The sequence below is a fragment of the Lontra canadensis genome, unplaced genomic scaffold (assembly GCF_010015895.1).
Source record: "Lontra canadensis isolate GAN:19392208 unplaced genomic scaffold, GSC_riverotter_1.0 scaffold70, whole genome shotgun sequence".
Lineage (NCBI taxonomy): Eukaryota > Metazoa > Chordata > Mammalia > Carnivora > Mustelidae > Lontra > Lontra canadensis.
In genome coordinates this window covers 1,853,022-1,875,466 of record NW_022631064.1, presented here as the reverse complement: position 1 = coordinate 1,875,466, position 22,445 = coordinate 1,853,022, and the positions used below count along the sequence as shown (strand labels likewise).

The following is a 22,445-nucleotide window of genomic DNA, read 5'->3' as shown; positions in this document are numbered from 1 at the left end:
GCCAGCAAGCCGACCTTTCACCTCGTGTCAGACTATCACTCCGGTCCCACTCAGCCCATCCGGGATGTCACGGGGAAGAACAGGACAAATCAAGAAGGGGGGATGAAGTGGGGAGAAAGAAAACTGGCACAGCCACTGTGGAAACCAGTATGGAGATTCCTCAAAAAATTAAAAATAGAACTACCCTATGATCCAGCAACCCCACTTTAAGGTACATACCCAAAGGAAATGAAAACGGGGTCTTAAAGAGATATATCTAACGTTCACTACAGCATTATTCATAATAGCCAAGATATAAAAATTTCCTAAGTGTCCATCGACAGATGAATCAATAAAGAAAATACGAATATGTATATATGTATATGTACCCGCACACAATGAAATATTATTCAGCCACCAGAAAGGAGGAAAACACACAATTTTCATTAATATGTTTGAAGCTTGAAGGCATTATGCTTAGAAATAAGCCGAAGACAAATACGCTGCAGTATCACTTATATGTGAAACAAACAAACAAGTCTAACTCAGAAAAACAGAGTAGAAAAGTGGTTTCCAGGGACTGGGGGTCGGAAAAATAGGGACGGGTTGGTAAAAGAACACAAACTTTCAGCTATGGGAAGAAGAAGGTCTGGGATCCAATGTAGAACATGGTGACTAATAGTTGATAATACTGTATTACAGAATTGAAATTTGCTCTGAGTAGAACTGAAATGCCACACACACACATACAAATGTGAGGTGATAGAGGTTAACTAAGGGGAGAAATCCATTCACAATGTTTACCAAACCATCATGATGTACACTTTAAATATCCTAAAGTTTTGTCATTTATACTTCAATAACGCTGGGAGGGGAAAAAAAAGAAAAACAATACTTTCCCACACATGGTGGGGGAAAAAAGGGGGAGTGGTTTGCTCCAGCCACTGTTAGGGACTTTTTCAAGGACAGGCACTTCTCTAGAAGCCCTTCTGAGCATTCATGCAACTTAGCAACTCAGCTAAGACAATGCCGACCACGGCATGCAAAATTTATTAATACCCAAACTGAAAGCAATTCATCACCCAGCTAACTGGTGGATCAATTTAGTCGAAATGGCCAAATTCACTCACGCATGCAGCCAACTGTTATTTCCAAACAAAAATCCATATTCCGCCTTCAAATAAACGGCAATGCCTCATTTTAATCAGTTCCACAGCAGCACTGGCAGACAGAATGGACTTTCTACAGCCTCTAAATTTCCCTGAGAATAAAAGCCTGATACTGACAAGATGGTTATTTTCCATATCTACAGGCAAAAAACAATCATCTTTAAAGACTTTTTCTTTTAATTCTACCACATTTTAAAATTAAAAGGAAAAAAAAAAAAAAAGCAGAGAGCGGTAAGGTCCAAAAAGGATTTTCAGAATTCAATCACCCCAAACCGTCCCAGCAGAAAACTCTCCAAGATGCTGTTGGTTTTTCTGTACAGGGAGACAGGCCACTTCTGAGATTACAGCTTCGGCTGAAACTAAAAACTCAACTAGGAATACCCAGAGATACAGCAGTGATGACATAAACAGCCTAAAAAAGCAGCCCCCAGTTATAAAATGTGGCAAGGGGGGGAGGGGAACTGCAGATGCTTTTTTGGCTCTGTGCAAGCTCCTGAGACCCCAGGTGGAAAGTGTGAAGTAAGAGAAGCAATTTGGTATTTAAATCTGCGAGGAAAGGAGTACACAGAATGAAATGGAACAAACATGAGGGAAAATGGAGACTTCTTGTGGTGTTATTCCCCAAGTGGAAGCTCTCTGCCTACTAAAACAGCTGTGAGAAACCCCGACGTGCTTACACTCTTTCATTACCGAAGCCACTCAGATTTTCCTTTACTCATGCAATTTCCATCACCTCAAAAAAGAATACTCTCTCCAAAAAGGCACAGTCCATTAAAGCTTTTGTTTTTATTTTAAATAAACAAACATCATTCAACATTAAAAAAAAAAAACTTAGGTGAAGGTGAAATTCATGGGCACTGGTTATATACCTTACTCTTGGCAGGGCGGGGGTAGCCTAAGGGCTTCAGCGACTCTGAAGACGTCCTCAGGCAGTCCAGCACCTTGCTCTGTGGAGAGGCAGCCCGGACACTATAGGGACTGGAACCCACATTTCCCGCTTGCCTATGAGTCAGTCGTTCCATCAAGCTCTCTTCTGACGGGAAATAAAGATCATCCAGGCACTACTCACTTTTTGGTTTGTTTTCCACACCTCTGGTCCTACTAAACAAACACAGCATTTAGCCAGGTTTCACAAAAACTCCTGGACACCCCAGTCTTTGAGAATGTGGCTAGGAAGATGGGAGCAAATGGATTCTGAGCACCCAAAACACTGAAGTTGTCACTTATCTGCTATTATCCCATAATGCAGACCCTTTTCTTTACTCCTTTATGTGTATCTGGTTAGGTCACTCTCCAGAATAGAAGCAGCTGATAAATATAGGGGTTAAAAAAAAAAAAAAAAGACAATTCCAGGCAGCACACTGACTGTGAGAACAACATTTCAGGGGCCACTAGGTGGTGCAATGGGTTAAGCACTTCCCTCTTGGTTTCAGCTCAGGTCCCAATCTCAGGGTTGTGAGATCGAGCCCCATATCAGGGTTCCAACTAAGCACAGAACCTGTGTAAGACTCTCTCTCTCTCTCCCTCTCCCTCTGCTTCTCCCCACTGCTCGCTCATGCTCTCTCTTTCTCTCTCTAAAATAAATAAACCTTAAAAAAAAAAACAAGACAGATCCATATTTCCGTTAGTAGAAAAAAAAATAGTTTCTTAAAGAAACCAAGGCATATATATAGTAGCATTGTAGGAAATTTTCTTTCCAAGTGATTTACCTGAGCAGTGAAATGGGAAATCCTTTCTCAATATAATTGCATAAAGGAAACTTAAGTTTATGATTATCTACCAGATACTGAACTTCCAACCACATACCAAGGCTCTAGGCTAAATACTTTACCTACATTATCTCATACAATCTTTATACTATCTTCACTTTAACATGAAGGAACTAAGACATAAAAGGTTAAAAAAAAAAAAATCAGGTCTAACCCCAGAATCTCTAAACCTAGTCACTACATTATGATGTCCTGCATTGCTTTCTAATCGTCTTATTCCATACTCCAATTGCATGGATTTTAAACTCCTTAAAAACAGGGATTAAGTCTTCCACTTACAATAACACCAGGAAATCTAAGTGACGTTCAGAGCATTAAAAAGCCATTGAAATACATGCTGACTAGACAGCACTACCAAATAACTTCTTTTTAACTATCTATTTCTCCAAACCCTATAAAACTACTTAATGAGTCATTTGAGCCCGTTGCCACCCTCTCTGGTGGGAGAGGCAAAAACCGGTTCAACCCCAGGGTCACTTCCTTCCCTTCTGCGCTAGAAACCCCATGGCCATGAGTGATAGTCTCAACAAAGTACAACAGGAGACACACCTTGGAGCTCATGGAGATGCCCTCTTGCCTGCACGGAATATGTTTAAAAAAAAAAAAAAAAAAAGTTACCCAAGATTTTGCCTAACAAGCCTTAAATTTCTTGTGTGCCCAGAGTTAAGACAGATTTTAAGACCCAAGGCTGAGTCAATATCTCGTACTGTAAACAACCTAGTGCAACCTAAATCCTATCTAAAATAGGACTGTTTTGTTTAAATGACTCTTGAACAGGGCAAGGGTTGGGTACAAATGCCATCAAATACCCACGTGGAACTTTGACTCCCCAGAAACTTGATAACCCACTGTTGACCAGAAGCCTTACAGATAAGTCAATGAACACATTTTGTATGTTACACATATTGTATACTGTAGTCTTACAATAAAGTCAGCTAGAGGGAAGAAAATGTTAAAATCAGAGAAAATACATTTATAGTAATATACTGTATTTACCAAAATAAAGTAATCTGTGCCAGTGGACCCCTGTTCAAGGATCAGCTGTATATGTATTTCAGTGTGAGCTTTCCATAACGGAATATGGTAGGTAAGTCAACCCAAACTGATAATGAACAAAAATTTTACGTGTTTAACAACCCAAGCCAATTTTCCAAAATCCCCAAGACCCAACTATACCATTTCTGCTCTTTCTCTTACTCATTTTCCATATTTCCACATACCTACTGAACCATTCCAAATCTTAGCAGCATGACGTAGGGATAAAGAAAAAATGAGGGTGAAAAGGTAAGGCAAGGATGAGTCCCTCTGTTGTCTTAACCCACGGCCAGCAAAGAGCAGAAACCCAGCAGAGAATGTGACATTTGGCAACTTTGTTTTCACTCATCTGTACTCCGTTCCCCTGCATGCGGGTCAAAAGCTGGGGGTGTTTTCTTAAATGTCTGAATGCTCTTTGAGTGGGAGAAGTAGGAGTGCTAAGGCACCTTACCCCTCGCCCTCCCCCAAATACTCGGGCCTAAATAATTAAAACCAAAACAGTGGCGCATCCACAAGCTCTGAACAAAGAATTCCACGTGTCAGGAGCCACCACAACGTCACCGCGGGGGCTCCCAACGTGCAAATCCTAACACTCCCCTTGCTCCGAGCTCACATGAGCAACCGGGGATTCTGTGTTGGCTTCCATTGTTGGTTTTTCTCAAAGGAAAGCACACCCCTGCCGGCCAGAATAAGTTCCTCGGCCCCCTCCGCAGATAGATCACAGTCTCAAGGAATAAACAGGCATCTGGGCTAACACACGAGTCTCCACCAGCCTGGCGAGTGTGACCGGGCGCCCCAGGGTGCCGACCAAAACCACAATCCTGTGCCAACGGGAGGCACCACCAAGGACCGTCAGGTTGTGAGGCCGTCTCCACGGATAAGCATCGCCCCGGCAACCGCCTCTGGCCTCCACGTTTCTCGACCTCCAGAAGCTTCCCTTGCACACATTTCCCTCCAGCTGGCTTTCAGATGAACTGAACCGGGATGCTGGAGAGGAGCCAGGCCAAAGGAAAGTCGTGTGTGCAACGGCGCGTTAACGGCAGCTCACGGCGAGCTCCACGCCCCTTCAGCGTGCAACGTGCAGGTGGGCTCCCCAAGAAAGGCTTTGCTGCTTGGGCAACAAAGTCAAGATAGCAGCTTTTGCGATTTCAGTTCCATTTCGCCTCCCCCCCACCTTTTTTTTTTTTTTTTTTTTTTTTTTTGAGAGATTATATTGCCCTCTGGTGGGAACAAGGAAGGTAAAGTTGCGCTGTGTTTCCCCTTACTTTTCTCCAGGGTCCCTAGGGACAGAACACACCATTTGGGATTATGGGCATGGGAGGGACCCATCTTTCTGTTTTCCAAGAGAAATAAAGGCCAGGTTTTTATTTATTTTCTTTAAAGATTTTATTTATTTGACGGAGATCACAAGTGGGGGGGTGGGGGTTGGAGCAGGCTCCCTGCCAAGCAGAGAGCCCAATGTGGGGCTCCATCCCATGACTATGGGATCATGGCCTGAGCAGAAGGCAGAGCCTTTAACCCACTGAGCCACGCAGGCACCCCTAAAGTCCAGGTTTTTTAAAATCAGGAGAGATGGGACCCCTGGGTGGCTCAGTTGTTTGAGCAACTGCCTTCAGCTCAGGTCATACTAGAGTCTCAGGATCAAGTCCTACATAGGCTCCCAGCTCTACTGGGAGTGTGCTTTCCCCCTGACCTTCTCCCCTCTCATACTCTCTCACTGTCTCTCTCTCAAATAAATAAATAAAATATTAAAAAAAAAAAAAATAAGGGGCACCTGCGTGGCTCAGTGGGTTAAGCCTCTGCCTTTGGCTCAGGATGTGATCTCAGGGTCCTGGGATCAAGCCCCACATCAGGCTCTCTGCTCAGCGGGGAGCCTGCTTCCCGCTCTCTCTGCCTGCCTCTCTGCCTACTTGTAATCTCACACTATGTCAAATAAATAAAATCTTTAAAAAACATAATAAAATAAAATGAAATCAGGAGAGTTCTCAGAATGTGAGCAAGCATTTACATCTTTCAGAAAAAAAAGTTGGCCGGCACCCAGTTTGTGAATGGGGTACTGCATACTTATGTATAGAATTTTCTGGTGGGTCTGGAGTCTAGGGCACTTCATATACTTAGCATACAAGAGAGTTATCATACACGGTGTTAGCCCAGTTTGGAGAACCTGACATCTAGGGTACGTGGTAAGAAACAGCAAGAAAGGTAGGGTGGATTAAGTGTAGTTTGCTCTTTGACCTGTAGATCACTACCAAAGGCTTTGAATTAAAGCCACATGATCCACTGTTTAGAATGATTCCCATCACAAATAACATGGTGCCTAGTCCCTGCTAGAGCAGAAATGAGAACAGGACTTAGTAGCTCAAGCAAGCCCCTCGAACATCGTCCAAAACTCCAAGATGTTTTGTCGGTGGACAGGACTTTCTTGATCAGCTCTCAGCCTTCCTGAGAGAGGGGTGGAAAGACCCAGGAAGGCCACAGCTTAGCCCCACGTGTTGCCAGATGCCTTCACTGTCCCATACACACTTAGAACCGTGGAGGCTCTGCAGGAGAAACAGAGCCAGTGATGCTGAGGGACCATGTTCTCTGCACCTGCGGAGGTCAGAGAGTCCATGAACTAGACCACAAAATAGACTTGGAAAGCATTAAAACCTCCCTGAGAGGTTCGACTCATACTTATGATGGGGATGGGGGTGAAGTGAAAGGTCCTTCCCAAAGGATGACTGAGAGGCAAGTCGGAGCTCAAAACAGAAGACACTTCTCAAGGATGGTTGTGGATGGTGGGGAGTGCCGCCAGCCCGTGCTCCAAACAGCCCTGGCAAAAAAATAATAATAATAATAACAATAATAATAATTCCTGCAAAACAGACCGCATCTTTACATTGCTTCTTTTCCATCCACAACTGGAAAGATTTGAAAGCCTTAAAATTGCTCCACTTATCCTTGAAGGAATACACACCTTTAGTTTCATGGGTCGATACTCGAAATAGCTTCCGGTTTTTCAAAGTGTGGTCCATTGGCCACCTGCTTCAGCTTCACCAGGGTTCATTGTAACAGTTGCAGATTCCTGGACCTCAGACCCACGGAGTCAAACTATTCAGGGGCAGGGTTCAGGAATTTTCACCTTTGCAATAACTCTCCAGGGGATTCTTAAGCATACTGGAATTTCAGACATTTGCATTAAGTGGAAGCATAGGACAGTCACAGGGAAAGCACGGCCTCTCTCTGAAGACAAACCTGTCAGATCTATTCTCGTGATAAAGCCATTATTGCAAGGCTATCAAATTATAATCCATGGTTTGAGAAAGCCTCTACCCCAATGATTCTCAGACGAAGGATATATGGCAATATAACAATACGACAATTTGACATCCAGCAATATAATAACAAAAAATGTTTCTGGGAAGGGATGCCTGGGTGGCTCACTCGCTTAAGCATCTGTCTTCAGCTCAGGTCATGAGCCCAGGGTCCTGGGATTGAGCCCCACATTTGGGGGGGTTCCCTGCTCAGCGGGGAGCCTGCTTCTCCCTCTCCCTGTCTCCCACCTGCTTGTGCCATCAAATAGATAAAATATTTAAAAAAAATAAAATTCATTTCTAGATAGAGCAGTGCAAGAGCAATAGGAAGTCTTGATTCATGAAAGTGTCAGAATTTCAGGAGCTGCCATATTGACAGCAAGGAGCAAGGAGAGCTTCTGAGCTCAGAGCCCCATTTAGAAAGGCTCCAAGGTGGTGTGAAGTACAATGTCATAAAGAGAGCAAATCCTAGGTCATCCCCATATTAGAGTGGAACACATTTCAAAAGTCCACACACTGGTGGCAGGAAGTTTGAAATCCATTTCCCAGAAAAGCATTGCTGTCACGGGGGACTGGTGTCCCAGGCTAGCCCATAAAAGCCTCCTAAATGTGAACCGCTACACATAGACACTAGCAGGGAAAGTCATGGAAGCAACAGATGAAGCATTCTTAGACATCACCCAAAAGCTGTTAAAGGACTCTCAGAAGGATGCCTGGGTGGCTCAGTCGGTTAAGCGTCCGCCTTTGGATCAGGTCATGATCTCAGGGTCCTGGGATCAGGCCCCACATCAGGGTCCTGGGATCAGGCCCCACATCAGGGTCCCTGCCCAGCGGGAAGCCTGCTTCTCCCTCTCCCTTTGCCTGCTGCTCCCCCTGCTTATACTCTATCAAATAAAATCCCTTTAAAAATAAATATATTAAAAAAAAAGTAAAGGATTCTCAGAAAAGCAGGGGCACCAAGTAAAGAGACAGGTTCAGTAGGAGCAATGGATGGGGAGGGGAGGCTGGAGAATGCACACGTGCTTAATGCATTACGTATGAACGCCTGAGAACCCTCTTTGGTTCCTGGGTTTTCCAGGCACATATGGATCTCAGCTTATCCTTCATATCACATGGACCCATAGTTCTTTGCTCTGCAATAGTCTTTCAAGTTCAATCATCATATTAAAATAAATATCCTTCTCCCTTTCCAGAAATCTGGGGTTTCCGTGTTGAAAGGGACCCTGGAGATCATTTTGTCAAACCTCCTGTCCAATGCAGGAATTCTTTCCACAGCATCCCAACAGGCAAATGCTCAGCTCAAGGACCTGAGGCAGTCCACTTCAAGTCTCTGTGGTCCTGCTACAAAATTTTCAGTTTGTATGGGCCCCACACCAGTTTTCATGAAGTGACCACTCCATGGTGTTAGTTATAGCCTTTCGATGACCCAGAACAAGTCCTCCTCAGCCTTTGTTACTAGTTGACGGTCTATCCAGCTGCTGCTCTTGTCAGGTTCAAGTTTTCTCACTTCCAGAATGCATTCCCCCTATCCTAGCCCTCCTGGTCACTTGTTATCCTTTAAAAAAATGAAGTGTCCAGGACACATGGGTGGCTCGGTTGGTTAAGCATCCAACTCTTGATTTGGGCTCAGGTCATGTTCTTGGGGGTGTGAGATGAACCCCCACATCTGGCTCTGCACTCAGCAGGGAGTCTGATTGAGAGTGTTACCTCTCCCTTTCCCCCAGCTTGCACACTCTAAAATCTTTAAAAAAAACAAACAAAAAAAAAAACAAGAAAAAAAAAAAACAGGGGCGTGTCCAAATGGAAAAGCATCCTTCAGTTGTGGTGTGACCAAGCCAAAGTCCAATGAAGTAATTATTTCATCTGACCTGGACACCCTCCTTCCATTCAGCCTGAAATCAAGTTAATGCTTCTTAGCAGGTCCATCACAGCAACAGATCACAACAAGTTTGCGGTTAAGTAAAACCCAAGACCTTTATATGAGCTGTGGCCAAGAAAAACCTCTCCCATTAGGGAGATGTATAATTGATTTTTCATCCCAAATGTAGAACCTCATGTTTACTCTTGTTAAATTTCAGCTTGGTTTGGGGCCCAGCATTCCAGCCTGTCAAGATAATTTTGAATCTTGGTCCTGTCACCTATCACACTTGCTATATTCTTCCCATTTTCTAGTTTGAGTATATTTGATAAGGAAAACTCCTAGGTCTACATTCCAAATTTTGATAAAAATGTTAAACAAGACAAAGTTAATGGTGGCATGGTTCTAGTGATGTTGTTTCATGTAGGCAAAAAGCCAATCAACTGATGGGTCTATAGGTAAGCTTGTTCAAGGAGCTATGAATCTACCTAATTACACTACCATCCAATCCATCTTACAAGAACTTTATCTACAAGAATATCTTGGCAAGAGTCCTCAAGGGACCAAGTCTTTCTTTTTCTAATCATTTTTTTCTACCCACACCCCTATTATTTAGAATAACCCCATCTTTAGCCACCCCAGAGCTCAGCTGACTGGACCAAGGGAAAGAACCCTAGTCAGAGGGACCACCTCATAGGCTCCCCTGTTCCTCTCAAAATTTGGAAATACCTCACTCGTCTCTTTGGTTATCTGAAATAGCAGCATAAAGTATGAACTGGGGCAGCCACACACAGCTGACGTGCAGAGGAATTCAGTGTGCCCAGAGGAAACTGGATCAGCCATGTCCTCAAGAATCTATGAGGTCTGAGAAAGACACTCATTCTAACCAGCCATTCAGTAATTTTTCAGAAAAGTCAAGAAGACACCTGTCCCTCCTCACTGTGACTATCTCTACTTTCCCTCACTTCTCTAGGCTCACCAGCAGAGGCTCTAGAAGATTTCTTCAGATCCCTTCAGGATCCAGAGAGGAGAACTGACCGAGCTCAGAAAACACCATTACAGAGAACGGGGGCTATCTCATTGTCTGAGGAATAATTTTTATTTTAATTTGATTGTAGTAAGAACTTTTTTTGATCCTTAATATTTCATTCCTCTGACCCACCATATCAAGATTACTTTACATCTCTTCCACAGCCTCCTCCCCTCCCTCTTTGGAATACGTTGACTCCCCCTTGTTTTCAAATGTGGATTTGACTTGTTTGCAACTTTAAGGTATCCATTTTCTCTCTCGAGGTTTTCACCAGTGCTGGGCCTCTGTCCCCCATGGACCACAAAGCAATTCCTGAAATGTTGTGTAAAGGTGAGACTTAGGAATACCCCGGTACGTAAGAAAGCCCGCATGTAAATTAGTGCATTCGGAAGCTGACAGGATTGTGCCTGGACCCCAGCCAACAAGCATTCTCCTATATCTCCCTGTAATGTAGATCTTTCATTTACTTCATTTATTGGGGGGAGGGCACAAACAGGCGGAAGAGCAGAGGGAGAGGGAGAAGCAGACTCCCCACTGAGCAGGGAGCCAGATGCGGGTCTCAGTCCCAGGACCCCGGGATCATGACCTGAGCCGAAGGCAGACGCTTGATGACCCTGTAATGTAGGTCCTAAAAATAGCATCCTATTTCAAAATTAAGAGCCTGTGGGATTTATTTAAAATTATAGTGGGCAGACAATATTACGTTAATGTCAGGTCCACCACAGTGACTCAACAAGTCTATACATTCTGCTGTGCTCCTCACAAGTGGAACTACCATTTGTCACCACACAACATTACAGTACCATTGACTCCATTCCCTAGGTGTTGTGGTGGTAACAACACTTACAAGGAGATCAGCCCTCTGAAAATTCAGTGTAGAACACAGTATGGATGAGAGGTACAATGCTGTATGGCAGAGCTCGAAAACTTACTCATCTTGTGAAACTAAAACTTAGCCCATTATTAGTCACTCCCCATTTAGCCCCTCCCCTCAGTCCCTGACAGCCACCTCTACTTATTGATGGTGTAAGTTTTTCTTAGATAACTCAGGTAAGTAGAATCATGCATATCTGTCTTTCTGTGACTGGCTTATTTTCCTTGGAAGAAAGTCCTTACAGCTCATCCATGTGGTCACATGCTGCAGAATTTCCTTCTTTTTAAAAACTGAATAGGGGCACCTGGGTGGCTCAGTCATTAGGCATCTGCTTCCAGCTCTAGTCATGATCCCAGAATCCTGGGATTGAGCCCCGCATTGGACTCCCTACTCGTCAGGGAGCCTGGTTCCCCTTCTCCTACTCCTGCTCACCTGTTTATGTTCCCTCTCTTGCTGTCAAATAAATAAAATATTTAAAATAAATAAAAATAAAAACCGAATAATTTTCCATTGTACATAGATCCATTATCTATTCATCCATCAATGGACATTTCATTTTCTTCCCAATCTTGGCGATGGGGAGTAGTGCTGTGATGGACCAAGGGAGTGGTACTAGCTCTTTAGGGTCCTGGTACCAATTCTTTTAGATAAATACCCAGAGCTAGAATGGCTTGATCACATGGTAGCACTATTTTCAATTTTTTGAGGAATCCCCGTGCGGTTTTCCATAGTGGCTGCACCATTTTGCATTCCCAATTCCCAAGGCAATCTACAGAATCATAGAAAATATTTGCAAGCCAGGTATATGATAAGGTGTTAATCTCTAAAATATAACTAATTCCTATAACTCAAAAAGGTCTAGTTTATTTTTCTTTAAAGATTTATTTATTTATTTGACACAGAGAGAGAGATCACAAATAGGCAGAGAGGCAGGCAGAGAGAGAATGGGAAGCAGGCTCCCTGCTCAGCAGAGAGCTTGATGTGGGGCTCGATCCCAGGACCCTGAGATCATGACCTGAGCCAAAGGCACAGGCTTTAACCCACTGAGCCACCCAGGCACCCCCAAAAAATCCTAGTTTAAAATCAGCTAAGAACTTAAATAGACAACAGGTATATGGAAAAAAATGCTCAATGTCACTAATCATCAGGGAAACATCAATAAAACCACAAGATACCAACCTTATACCAGTCAGGATAGCTTTTCAAAAAAAGACAAGTGAGGATCACTAATTTTGAAAAGCCCAGAGACATTAAAGAACCTGAATGAGAGATACCTGGGTGGCTCAGTCAGTTAAGTGTCTGCCTTCAACTCAGGTCATGATCCCAGGGTTCTGGGATCGAGACCCATGTGGGACTCTCTGCTTGCTGGGGAGCCTGCTTCTCCCTCTCCCTCTGCTGCTCCCCCTGCTTGTGCTCTCTCTCTCCCTGTCAAATAAATGGATAAAAATCTTTAAAAACTAAATTAAAAAAATAAAGAACCTGAATGAAATCACAAACCTAATAATCAAAACCAGGACTAGATTTCAAACATTCTAACTCATTGTCCCATGTTCTTTCCCAGACATTACTCATTTGAAGCAGGAAAGAAGAACAAGCTGGTCAATTAATATTCTGCCTTTCATTTTGAGCTCTTATTCAGACTTTCTACAGATTTTCTGTATCTGAAGAACAGAGTTGAAATGCATCCTATTTGAAAGAAAGAAAAATGGATACTGAAAAGGAAACGTCTTGACTTTTTAAAAATAATCAGGTACAGGACAGTGTTTCTGTTAACCAACTGGCACAGGCAGAAATTTAACTTTTTCCTTCTATTACAAACTCACTGTGTTAACATTAGAATGAGGGGCTTTGGGATGTTCTGGATATTCCAAATATGTGGATCTATTTGGGAAGTGGCTAACTTGACAACCTTTAAGAGGGAAGGACCAGATGGTTCAAAGTTGCTTTGTTTAGGTTTTGGGGTTTTGTTGTTGTTGTTGTTGTTTTTTTAAGATTTTATTTATCAGGGTGCCTGGGTGGCTCAGTGGGTTAAGCCTCTGCCTTCAGCTGAGGTCATGATCTCAGGGTCCTGGGATCGAGCCCCACATCAAGCTCTCTGCTGAGCAGGGAGCCTGCTTCCCATTCTCTCTCTGCCTGCCTCTCTGCCTACTTGTGATCTCTCCCTCTCTCTGTCAAATAAATAAATAAAATCTTTAAAAAAAAATTTGTATTTGTCAGAGAGAACACAAGCTGGGGGAATAGCAGGCAGAGGGAGAAGCAGGCTCCCCGCTGAGCAAAGAACCCCATATTGCACTGGATCCCAAGACCCCAGGATCATGACCTGAGCTGAAGGCAGAAGCACAACAAACTGAGCCACCCAGGTGCCCCTCGAAGTTATTTTGAAGGAGCCAGAAAGGAAGATGGTAAAATGGAATGATAGTATATGCTAGGCAGTGAGAAGGTCTTTAATACCAAAGTCACGATTTTTCAGACTTGGAAGCTCTAAACTGAATTAGAAACTACCTTAACGTGGGGTGCCTGGGTGGCTCAGTGGGTTAAGCCTCTGCCTTCGTTCGGCTCAGGTCATGGTCTCAGGGTCCTGAGAGTGAGCCCTGCATTGAGTTCTCTGCTCGGCAGGGATCCTGCTTCCCCCTCTCTCTCTGCCTGCCTCTTTGCCTGCTTGTGATCTCTGCCTATCAAATAAATAAATAAAATCTTTAAAAAAAAAAAAAAAAAGAAAAGAAAAGAAAAGAAACTACCTTAACGTGAAGGTCTGAACTTGAGAAGTCTAATCGTTGCTTGACTGAAACACAGGCATCCCTGAGAAGGCAGAGGGCCTTTCCACTTGTGTGCAGAGCAGATTAAATCTGTACGGACCATCTCCATCCTCCAAATTTAATCAAATTCCCCAAGCACGTATTAAGCACATCACCCTGTCTGAATTCTCTGCAGAGCGTTTTTCACAGCCTGCCAGGTAATAAAGAGAATGAATACCCCTCCCTAGAGTCTCTGCCCCCACAGAGAGCTTGTTCACTCCTCCCAGGACCCATTACCCAGAACATGGACCACCATCTTGATACTGATTTAGTAACACTTGTCTGTGCCTTACTGCTTTGCCAGGCATGGTTCTATTTCTGTATTTAGTATTCACTCAGTCCTCACAACCACCCTACGAGAGGCTCTAGGATCTGCATGTTACAGAGGACACTGCAGAGGAAAAGCCTTTGCTGTGGAGTGGTCCCACGTGACACCGCTGGTGTGTGCAAAGGCTGGGATTTGAACCCAGGTGGTCCAGCTCAGGACCTGGGCTAACTCCTGCAGTCGGCAGCCACTCATAGTAAACCAGCAGTGCCTTGTTAAGAAAAATGACAAGGGGACGCCTGGGTGGCTCAGTTTGTTAAGCGGCTGCCTTCGGCTCAGGTCATGATCCCAGCGTCCTGGGATCGAGTCCCACATTGGGCTCCTTGCTCAGCGGGGAGCCTGCTTCTCCCTCTGCCTGCCATTCTATCTGCCTGTGCTCACTCTTGTTCTCTCTCTGACAAATAAATAAAATCTTTAAAAAAAAAAAAAAAGAAAGAAAAATGACAAGAATGCAACAAAGATACCTGGAAGGAACTATGGGCAAACTATAAATCCATTCGGGACTTTTAACCCAACAACAGACTTTGAGATGTTGGATATTTATTTTAACAGGAAGGGGCAAGGGAGCACAGAGGAGGGATGTTGCTCTTTTGAGGAAATGGCTTCATCTGTGTTACTCACCTGCTCAAATCCATCAGGGGCTATCTTTGCTGCCCAAGGTCACGTTCTTTGACATTTAAGAGCCCCAATGCCATTATGTCCACAGAGCTTCAGGCAGGACCTACCACTCAAGACCCAAGTGTTCACCGTGGATGTGATCTATCCACATCTCTATGCCACCATGCCCCTGCAGCTGGTATAGACAGTCCTGACCCCAAAGTTTTCCTTCAGAGTTTGTAAGTGCCAGCATGCACTCCCCTCCCTGCTAGTCCACACCCCAACCCTAAGAATAAGGCATGGTCATCATCCCTGTTCAACAGATAGGTTCAACCACCTGCACAAGCTCAAAGAGGCAGAGCCAGGGTTTGAAACAAAGCAACCCTTTCCCAATGGCCCAAGCAGGTCACCTCCCCTTCCTATAGCCTTCTCTACTACCCCTTCTCCAAGGGAGCTCTCCCACCTCCGAAATCCTACATTACTTGTTTTCTTGGTCTTATTCATTGGAAGTTTGCTACCTCCCCCACCCTTAGGAAACAGGTCATCTTCCTGAATGAACTGTAAATCAAAAGGTCAGTCCAAAACATCGGTCAAGGGAAGGGGGTCTAAAACTGTCCACAGCAGATAGAATTAGAGCAGGGTACTCAAAACTCTAAACGGATCCATTTGTTGATCATAAAACTGAGCAGATCATTTCCATTGCTGGAATGTGGATTACTATGAAGTTGTGCTCTAATTTCCTATTTGAAATTTGCCTCATTATGTATAATTATACTCCTTTTGTAAGATGAAAGGTGTATATGGACAATTAAACACTAATTCTGGTATCACAAATATTCCATAATTTTTAAAGAGCATATAATACACAAAGTGCATAAATTCTATAATAAAAATAATTCAGTGTTAGAGTAAGAGGGTTTTTTCTTCCCCCCTTTGTTCCTCTATCCAGGTTCTGCCAAAGATAAAAAGTCACCAGCAAGCACCTATCAAAAGCTGCTCTTTGTCCTTTTTTCTTAATCAGAATTTATGAAATCAATTTTATTTAAATTAAAAACAAGAATTCTTCTTGAAACATGTAATATCAAACCAATTCCTTGATTTTTTTCCCTTCCTCTTAATTTGTAACAGAGACTCTGAGAAAATAAAATCTAAGGTTAAGGAAATTTCCATCAATGTGAAGAAAATATTTTCCAAAATTAAAATAACAAGTTCCTCCCTGGTTAACAAAACTGATTTAAGTTGCAGATACATGACTGCCCCTGAGATCACCTTCCTCCCCAAGCTCTGTGAAAGGGCCAAATCCACATCCTTTCCAACAACTCACAAGTCCTCTATGGGACTACCTTTTTTATGAAATGCTGCACATACTACCAACGCTACATAAATATTTCCTGATACATTACCCAGTCCTGGAATTTTCTGCAAGATTGCACAAAGTCTTTAAAATAGTGTACAGCAGGCCATAAAATAATCAGATATAAAAGCAAGCTAGATCAACTCTTTGATTAACTTTCTTTTTTCTAACATGAATTTCAGAAAAAGTAGTGCTATTACATTTTAATTTCAAGAGAGAGATTTGCTATTTATATTACTTGACTAAAAAGCTTTAAGAATTACACCTTTTTTTTAATTTTATGATAAGATTTCTCAACTGTAAGGAGCTTCATATTACCACCTGTAATCAAAAAGAGCCCAGCGTGAGGGGCCCCTGGGTGGCTCAGCCGGTTGGGTGTCCGGCTCTTGGTTTCAGCTCAGGTCATGATTTCAAGGTTGCGAGATCGAGCCCTACATCAGGCTCTGAGTGGGGTGTTGGAGCCTGCTTGAGATTCTCTTTCTCCCTCTGTCCCTTATCCCCTTTCACTCTCACGCACTGTCTTTAAAAAAAAAAAAAAAATAGCTCAGTATGACTTGAAAACAGACCACGAACTATCAACTATAGTATCTAGTGTATGATACAGTCTAGATGAAGAAAATTTAATTGACCTAAATTGTGTCCAGAGCTTAACAAAATGCCCCCTTGTGCATTAAAATTAATCTCAATCCTTCAACTGCATTATCTGCAAAATAAAAGAGCTAGTGACCATTAAGATTCCTTTCAATTTCAACCTTGAAAAGCTGAACTTAACATTTCATCCACAGCCTACCCCCCCAACCCCAGTTTCAAATTTAATAATTTGGGACAAGAATAGCTCAGTAAACCAAAAGCATCTACAGGGAGAACAGAGGCTAAGATCAGGAGTCAAACTTCCAAACTAAGCAATGCTCCCCATGTACAAGAACCCCCCAGGAAGACAGTAATTTATGAGAAAGTGCTTTTACAATTTTTAAACACTATATAAATGTAAGGTGAAATATTACAGAACAGCATTTTTTCCCATATGGTGAAATGCTGGCAATCTTCAGATGTAATTGAAAATATTATTCTCTCAGGGCGCCTGGGTGGCTCCGTGGGTTAAAGCCTCTGCCTTCAGCTCAGGTTCTGGGTTCGAGCCCTCATCGGGCTCTCTGTCCAGCGGGGAGCCTGCTTCCCCCTCTCTGCCTGCCTCTCTGCCTACTTGTGATCTCTGCTTGTCAAATAAATAAAATCTTAAAAAAAAAAAAAGAAAGAATGAAAGTAATATTCTCTCATATCCAAACGTAAGGTCACTACACTCAAGTCCCCAATATAGCTTTGTTGTCCAGATAATTAAAAGTTGTAGTTGTACAATGGGAAGAAAATGTTTAACTGCTCACTTTACTGTATCTCTTCAGCTGGTGAACAGTTTTTCTTATTTGGGACAGGCTGTACTTAAAAGAGAACATAGCATTTCATGATAATAAGCCCAACGGCTGAATTTTGATCAGACTGTTGTGCAGAGCCTTGAGCGCAATACAGTAAAATAGGTCTGCTTTGATAAAACCAGCAAGGCTCACTAAGACTTTTGTTCAGTGGCTGGAATCCTTACATTTAGGCATTTGAAAGGCCATCACTTTGTAATCCGGCGATCTATACTTCCTAAAGTATACCACTTCCCGAGCTCTGCTGGGCCCTACAATCTAATAGCTCACTTTAGAAAACAATATGGTGGGGTGCCTGGGTGGCTCAGTGGGTTAAAGCCTTTGCCTTCAGCTCAGATCATTATCCCGGGGTCCTGGGATTGAGCCCCATATTGGGCTCTCTGCTCAGTGGGGAGCCTGCTTCCCTGTTTGTCTCTCTGCCTGCCTCTCTGCCTACTTGTGATCTCTGTCTGTAAACTTAAAAAAAATAATAAATTTTAAAAGAAAGAAAACAATATGGTAAATCTACATTAAAAAAAAAAAAATTTAAAGGAAAACCCAACACCCCACAGTTTTGTTTCTCCTCTAGGCTGGCCTCCAGTTTAACGAGGAGTGACAGTTGATTGGGAGAAGGCTGCCATCTTGTGGCCAAGAATGAGAACTTGTTCCAAGAGCACTGCCTGTGACCAGAGCCTCTGACAGTGGCTCCTGGAGGAAGGAAGACTTCCTCTCCAGCTCCTGGTGCATCCCAAGCCTCCCCACTAACAAGAACTAAGTCTTCAGAATTTACAATTGAGAGGACAAGTAATCTTGCATACACCTAGCTTTAGGAGGAAGATGAATGGGAGAGGGGAGGGAAAGGTGTGGGTTTCCCTATGAGTAAAGAACTTCTGTAAGTCTGGTTTAAAGAATTCGAGACAGAAGCCCAGAGAGACCAAATAACTCAGTCAGAAACCCCATCTCCCCTCTCCCTGGGACTAAAGGTCCTGGGACTCTGACAAGGAGAGTTCTTCTTCACCCATACTCTTCCTCCTGATTTCTCATCACTTCTCCCCCATAACCTCAGTGGGGAAAGTCAAAAATTATTGACATCTAGAGCTTAAAGAACAGCTAGAAAATTCCTCTATTTCATCCCAGATTTAACTGGTGGTGAGGAGGGTGAGGACTTCTGGATAATGAGGCTCCATATCCATGCTATCCCAGAACTTTCTGCAAGGATGAAAAGGACCCCCATCTACACTCCCTTGTAGTGTAGCCACGACACACAGATAGCTACTGAGCACTTGAGCACGACTAGGGCAATGAGGAACTGAAGTTTTCATTTTAATTAATTTTGATGAAATTGCACACGTCTGGTGGCTCCCCTACTGGACAGCATAGCTGTAAATTTTGCCTTCCTTATCCATTCCAGCATGTCACCTTAATACCAAAAAAAGTAATAAAAATAAATCTATCTTGTTATATTCAAAAAGCTATGTTTTTACTACCCAATGAAGAAAGTGTGTTAATTTTATATAGCATACAAAAATAGAAAACATGGAAAAAAAAATAGAAAACATGGTCTTTGATTTCCAGGTATATGCGATCAAAGGGGTGGGGATAAACATGCAGACATATAACTAGAACCAAGATTGGGAGCTACCGGGCTGGGTTAATGTAGACTTGCAACCCAGACAAGGCTTTAAAAGGTCACACAAAAGGAGGAAGGGACACAGGCATTTAGAGAAGGGCCAGGCTAGAGCAAGGAAGAGAGATAGGAAGTCCTGAAGTCCTTTCAGGAAATGCCAGGAAGATCTACCAACTCAAAGAGTGGTTTTATGTAAGGAGGTCATGGGAGACCAAGTTAGAAAGGTTAGGACCAGTTTCCAAACATAAAAATGAGACACCCAAGGGGGGAACAGTGGCAATAAAAAGGAAGGCACCCATTCAAGACTGCAAAGCAGAAGGAAACCACACTTTGGAAAAGGTAAATTCTGGGGATAAGGGAGACTAAGAGAAGATTCAAATGTTTTAATCCAGGGTAAGTGGAAGATTACTGGTACCATTCATGGGGCAGATACTGGGACAAAGGGGCAATGGAGAATGTTCGAAGTCTCAAGGTTGATGAGAGAGCCAGGTAGGCCAAAAAGCACTTTGAGAAGTGAAATAAGACAGAAGAGTGGAGGGGTGACAGGTAGGAGTCAAACCAGAGACCACAGCCTGAAACCATAAAGTGGAAGGGCAGATATAAGATGGAGAAGGAAGCAAAGAAAACCAAGGACAGACTCTGCCTCTGATGGTGAACAGCCCCCTTGCAAGGATGAAGGAGGCATGGAGTCATCGGGAATACCTGAAGAAGCAATTCTACAACAGCGCAGATTAAATCCTAATGACAATCCTACCGGAAGAACCCAGTATCTTTAGAGGGTGATGCGAAGGGCCCCCAGAGGAGAGGGAACCAACGAGCTTTTGCCTCGATCCTGTGCAAAAGCAGCAGCTCTCGGCTAAGTTTCTGCTCTGGTCCCACCTAGTGCTGCTTCAGAGCAAGTCCCCTGCAGGGATGTGACCTAGATTAGCGGTTCCCAGTCCCGCAAGCGATCAGAATCACCTGAAGCCTGCCCGTGGGGCCCACCCTCAAGGAGGATGGCTCAACAGCCTGGGCAGCTGTTTTAAAGCTCCACAGGTGATACTCATGAGCACACAAACTCAAGGACCATCTCACGACTACAGAGATGCATAAGGTTTCTAACCTGGTATCTGGCATTCCCTTCACTTCTCCCTACCACCAGCACCATCTCCACACTTGGGTAGCACGCTGCAGTGGGCTAGCACTTTCTGCTATTTCAAGATGTCAAGCTTGGGATGCCTGGGTGGCTCAGTGGGTTAAAGCCTCTGCTTCAGCTCAGGTCATGATCCCGGGGTCCTGGAATCGAGTCCCGCATTGGGCTCTCTGCTCCGCAGGGAGTCTGCTTCCTCCTCTCTCTGCCTGCTTCTCTGCCTACTTGTGATCTCTGCCTGTCAAATAAATAAATAAAATCTTAAGGAAAAAAAAACATTAAAACTAAAAAAAAAAAAAAAGTCAAGCTTGATCAAACACAATCCCATAGCAGGAGACTCACCCACAGCATCTCATTTAATCCCCAGCGAATCCTGGAGAAGTTCAGTCACCTGCCCAAGATCCCACCGTTAGCTTCAAGCCCAGGAGAACCGGCCCTAGGGTCCACCCTTCTATTGGATGCCTCTCTGAGTGCCCCAAGCCCAGCAGCTCCCCAGATGTCCTGGGAAGCGGAAGGAGCAGGTCAGAACCCGTGAGACATGGGAGAAAGGAATCAGCCACCGAACTTTAAGGAAAGCCCACCATTTCTCCTTGGGACCACCTGCCTTTGTGGAACTTCACCCAGAGCTGGTCCTTAAAGGCAACTGGCTAGCACAGGCATGCAAAAGTCATTTTCTTTCCTTCTTCCTGCTCCACTCTGCACCAGCGTGGAAACTGGTTTTACAAACACCTTACACTTCTCTGATCCAGGAGCCATCATCTCTCACTCAGAGGAAGTCTGTTACAGTAGAAGGACCCCTCTTCCCCCATCCTATCCCCTTCAAAAACAAGGCGGAGGACAGCAGTGCCTTCCAACCCCGCTAAGCTTTTAGATAAAGGACCTTTTCTGGGCTCAAGGGCGAGGAGCACAGACTGGGCGTTGGGCCGCTGTTCAACCTCTGTGTGGCTTTGGGTGAAGGAAGACATTTAAAGGCCCGAGGATAGACACGTTCACCCAGACTGAATCAACGCGGCAGCACTAATGCTAGCTGACAAAACTGCGGCCCAGAACGTGTCGGCAAGTGGACGACTCCACCAGCCTGGGGCTTCCTCACAGCCCAAACGAGAGTCTCCGCCTAGGTTTCGGGGTTGAAAACCCAGGCTCCTGGCCCGCTCTCTTACCCGCAGGTGCACAGGTCACAGATGCATTTCCTCTTCAGCCGGGCCATCCCGAGGCCCGGGTGTCCGCGCAGAGCATCCCCCGCTGCCACCTCCGCCTCCTGGGCCCCAGCCTCCTCTCTGGGGGCGTACGAAGTCTCGAGAGCCTTGACCAATGTCCCGAATGTTTACTTCAAAGCGAACTGAAGTGGCCCTTCTGCAAAGGCCTGTCGTCTGCTCCCCTCCTGGAGCTGGCCTTCCACCAGAGCAGCAGTGAGCGTGGACTGCGCGCCAGCCCGGGTGACCTCCCCCTGCAGGCGCCGCCCCAGCCTCTGCACGCCCCAGCCACGCGCCTGGAGCAGCTGCGTGAGCCCAGGATGCCCAGCCGCCCGGGGATGCATGGGGCTTCTGTGACATCGCCAGGGACAGGAGTCGCACCTCGGGGCGGGCAGTGATGTCACAAGGGCCGCTTGTGAGGGCAGGAAGCTCCCAGAGCTTCACCTGGGGGGCCCAGGACAAAGGTCCCTTCCTTGGACTGTAGAGAAATCGAACGGTGAAGGTCATGATGCCTTTGGAAAACCTGAGGGTCCGCGAGTCCACAAAGACCATGATCACGTGTGCACAAGGGCTGAAACTCCACTGGCATGCCATTGGGCAACATTTTTCTATCTCTAGGACCCATGACAACTGCCCCCTTCTTGTAGAAAGGTTTCCTTTGACTTCCCCATGGCTGACCTTAAATACCATTTCCAGACCTTCCTTATAAAAATCAATACCTTTGGCTCCACCCACCCATCGACCTTGCGCTCTTAAGAAAATAGTTTGGTGATGCCTTTGCCTTCAGCCCTTAAGGGAGTGCTTAATCACCTCTCTCAGGGCTAGTAGTGACTCAGTGGTTCTCAATTTTAGAGATCAAGTGTAGCCTTCAGAATCACCTGGTTTAATAAAAGCCAGATTGCCAGCCCCCACACAGGAGTTTCTGATTCAGTAGGTCTGGGGTGAGTGGAGAATTTGTATGCCTAGCAAGTTCCTGAGGGTTGCTGATGCTGCTGGGCCAGGGACCAGACTTTAA

The 22,445-nt window shown here is 44.5% G+C and overlaps 1 protein-coding gene across 1 annotated transcript in view; it reads right to left on the bottom strand.

The window, feature by feature from the left end:
• SAXO1 (stabilizer of axonemal microtubules 1) overlaps positions 1-21,518 on the bottom strand; it is a 103,772-nt gene extending 82,254 nt beyond the window's left edge. The window contains exon 1 of the mRNA XM_032880496.1: positions 21,398-21,518. Coding sequence (XP_032736387.1) covers positions 21,398-21,444 — 47 coding nt within the window. The 5' untranslated portion in view covers positions 21,445-21,518. The remainder of the gene's footprint in view (positions 1-21,397) is intronic.
• Between the last annotated feature and the right edge of the window lie 927 nt (positions 21,519-22,445).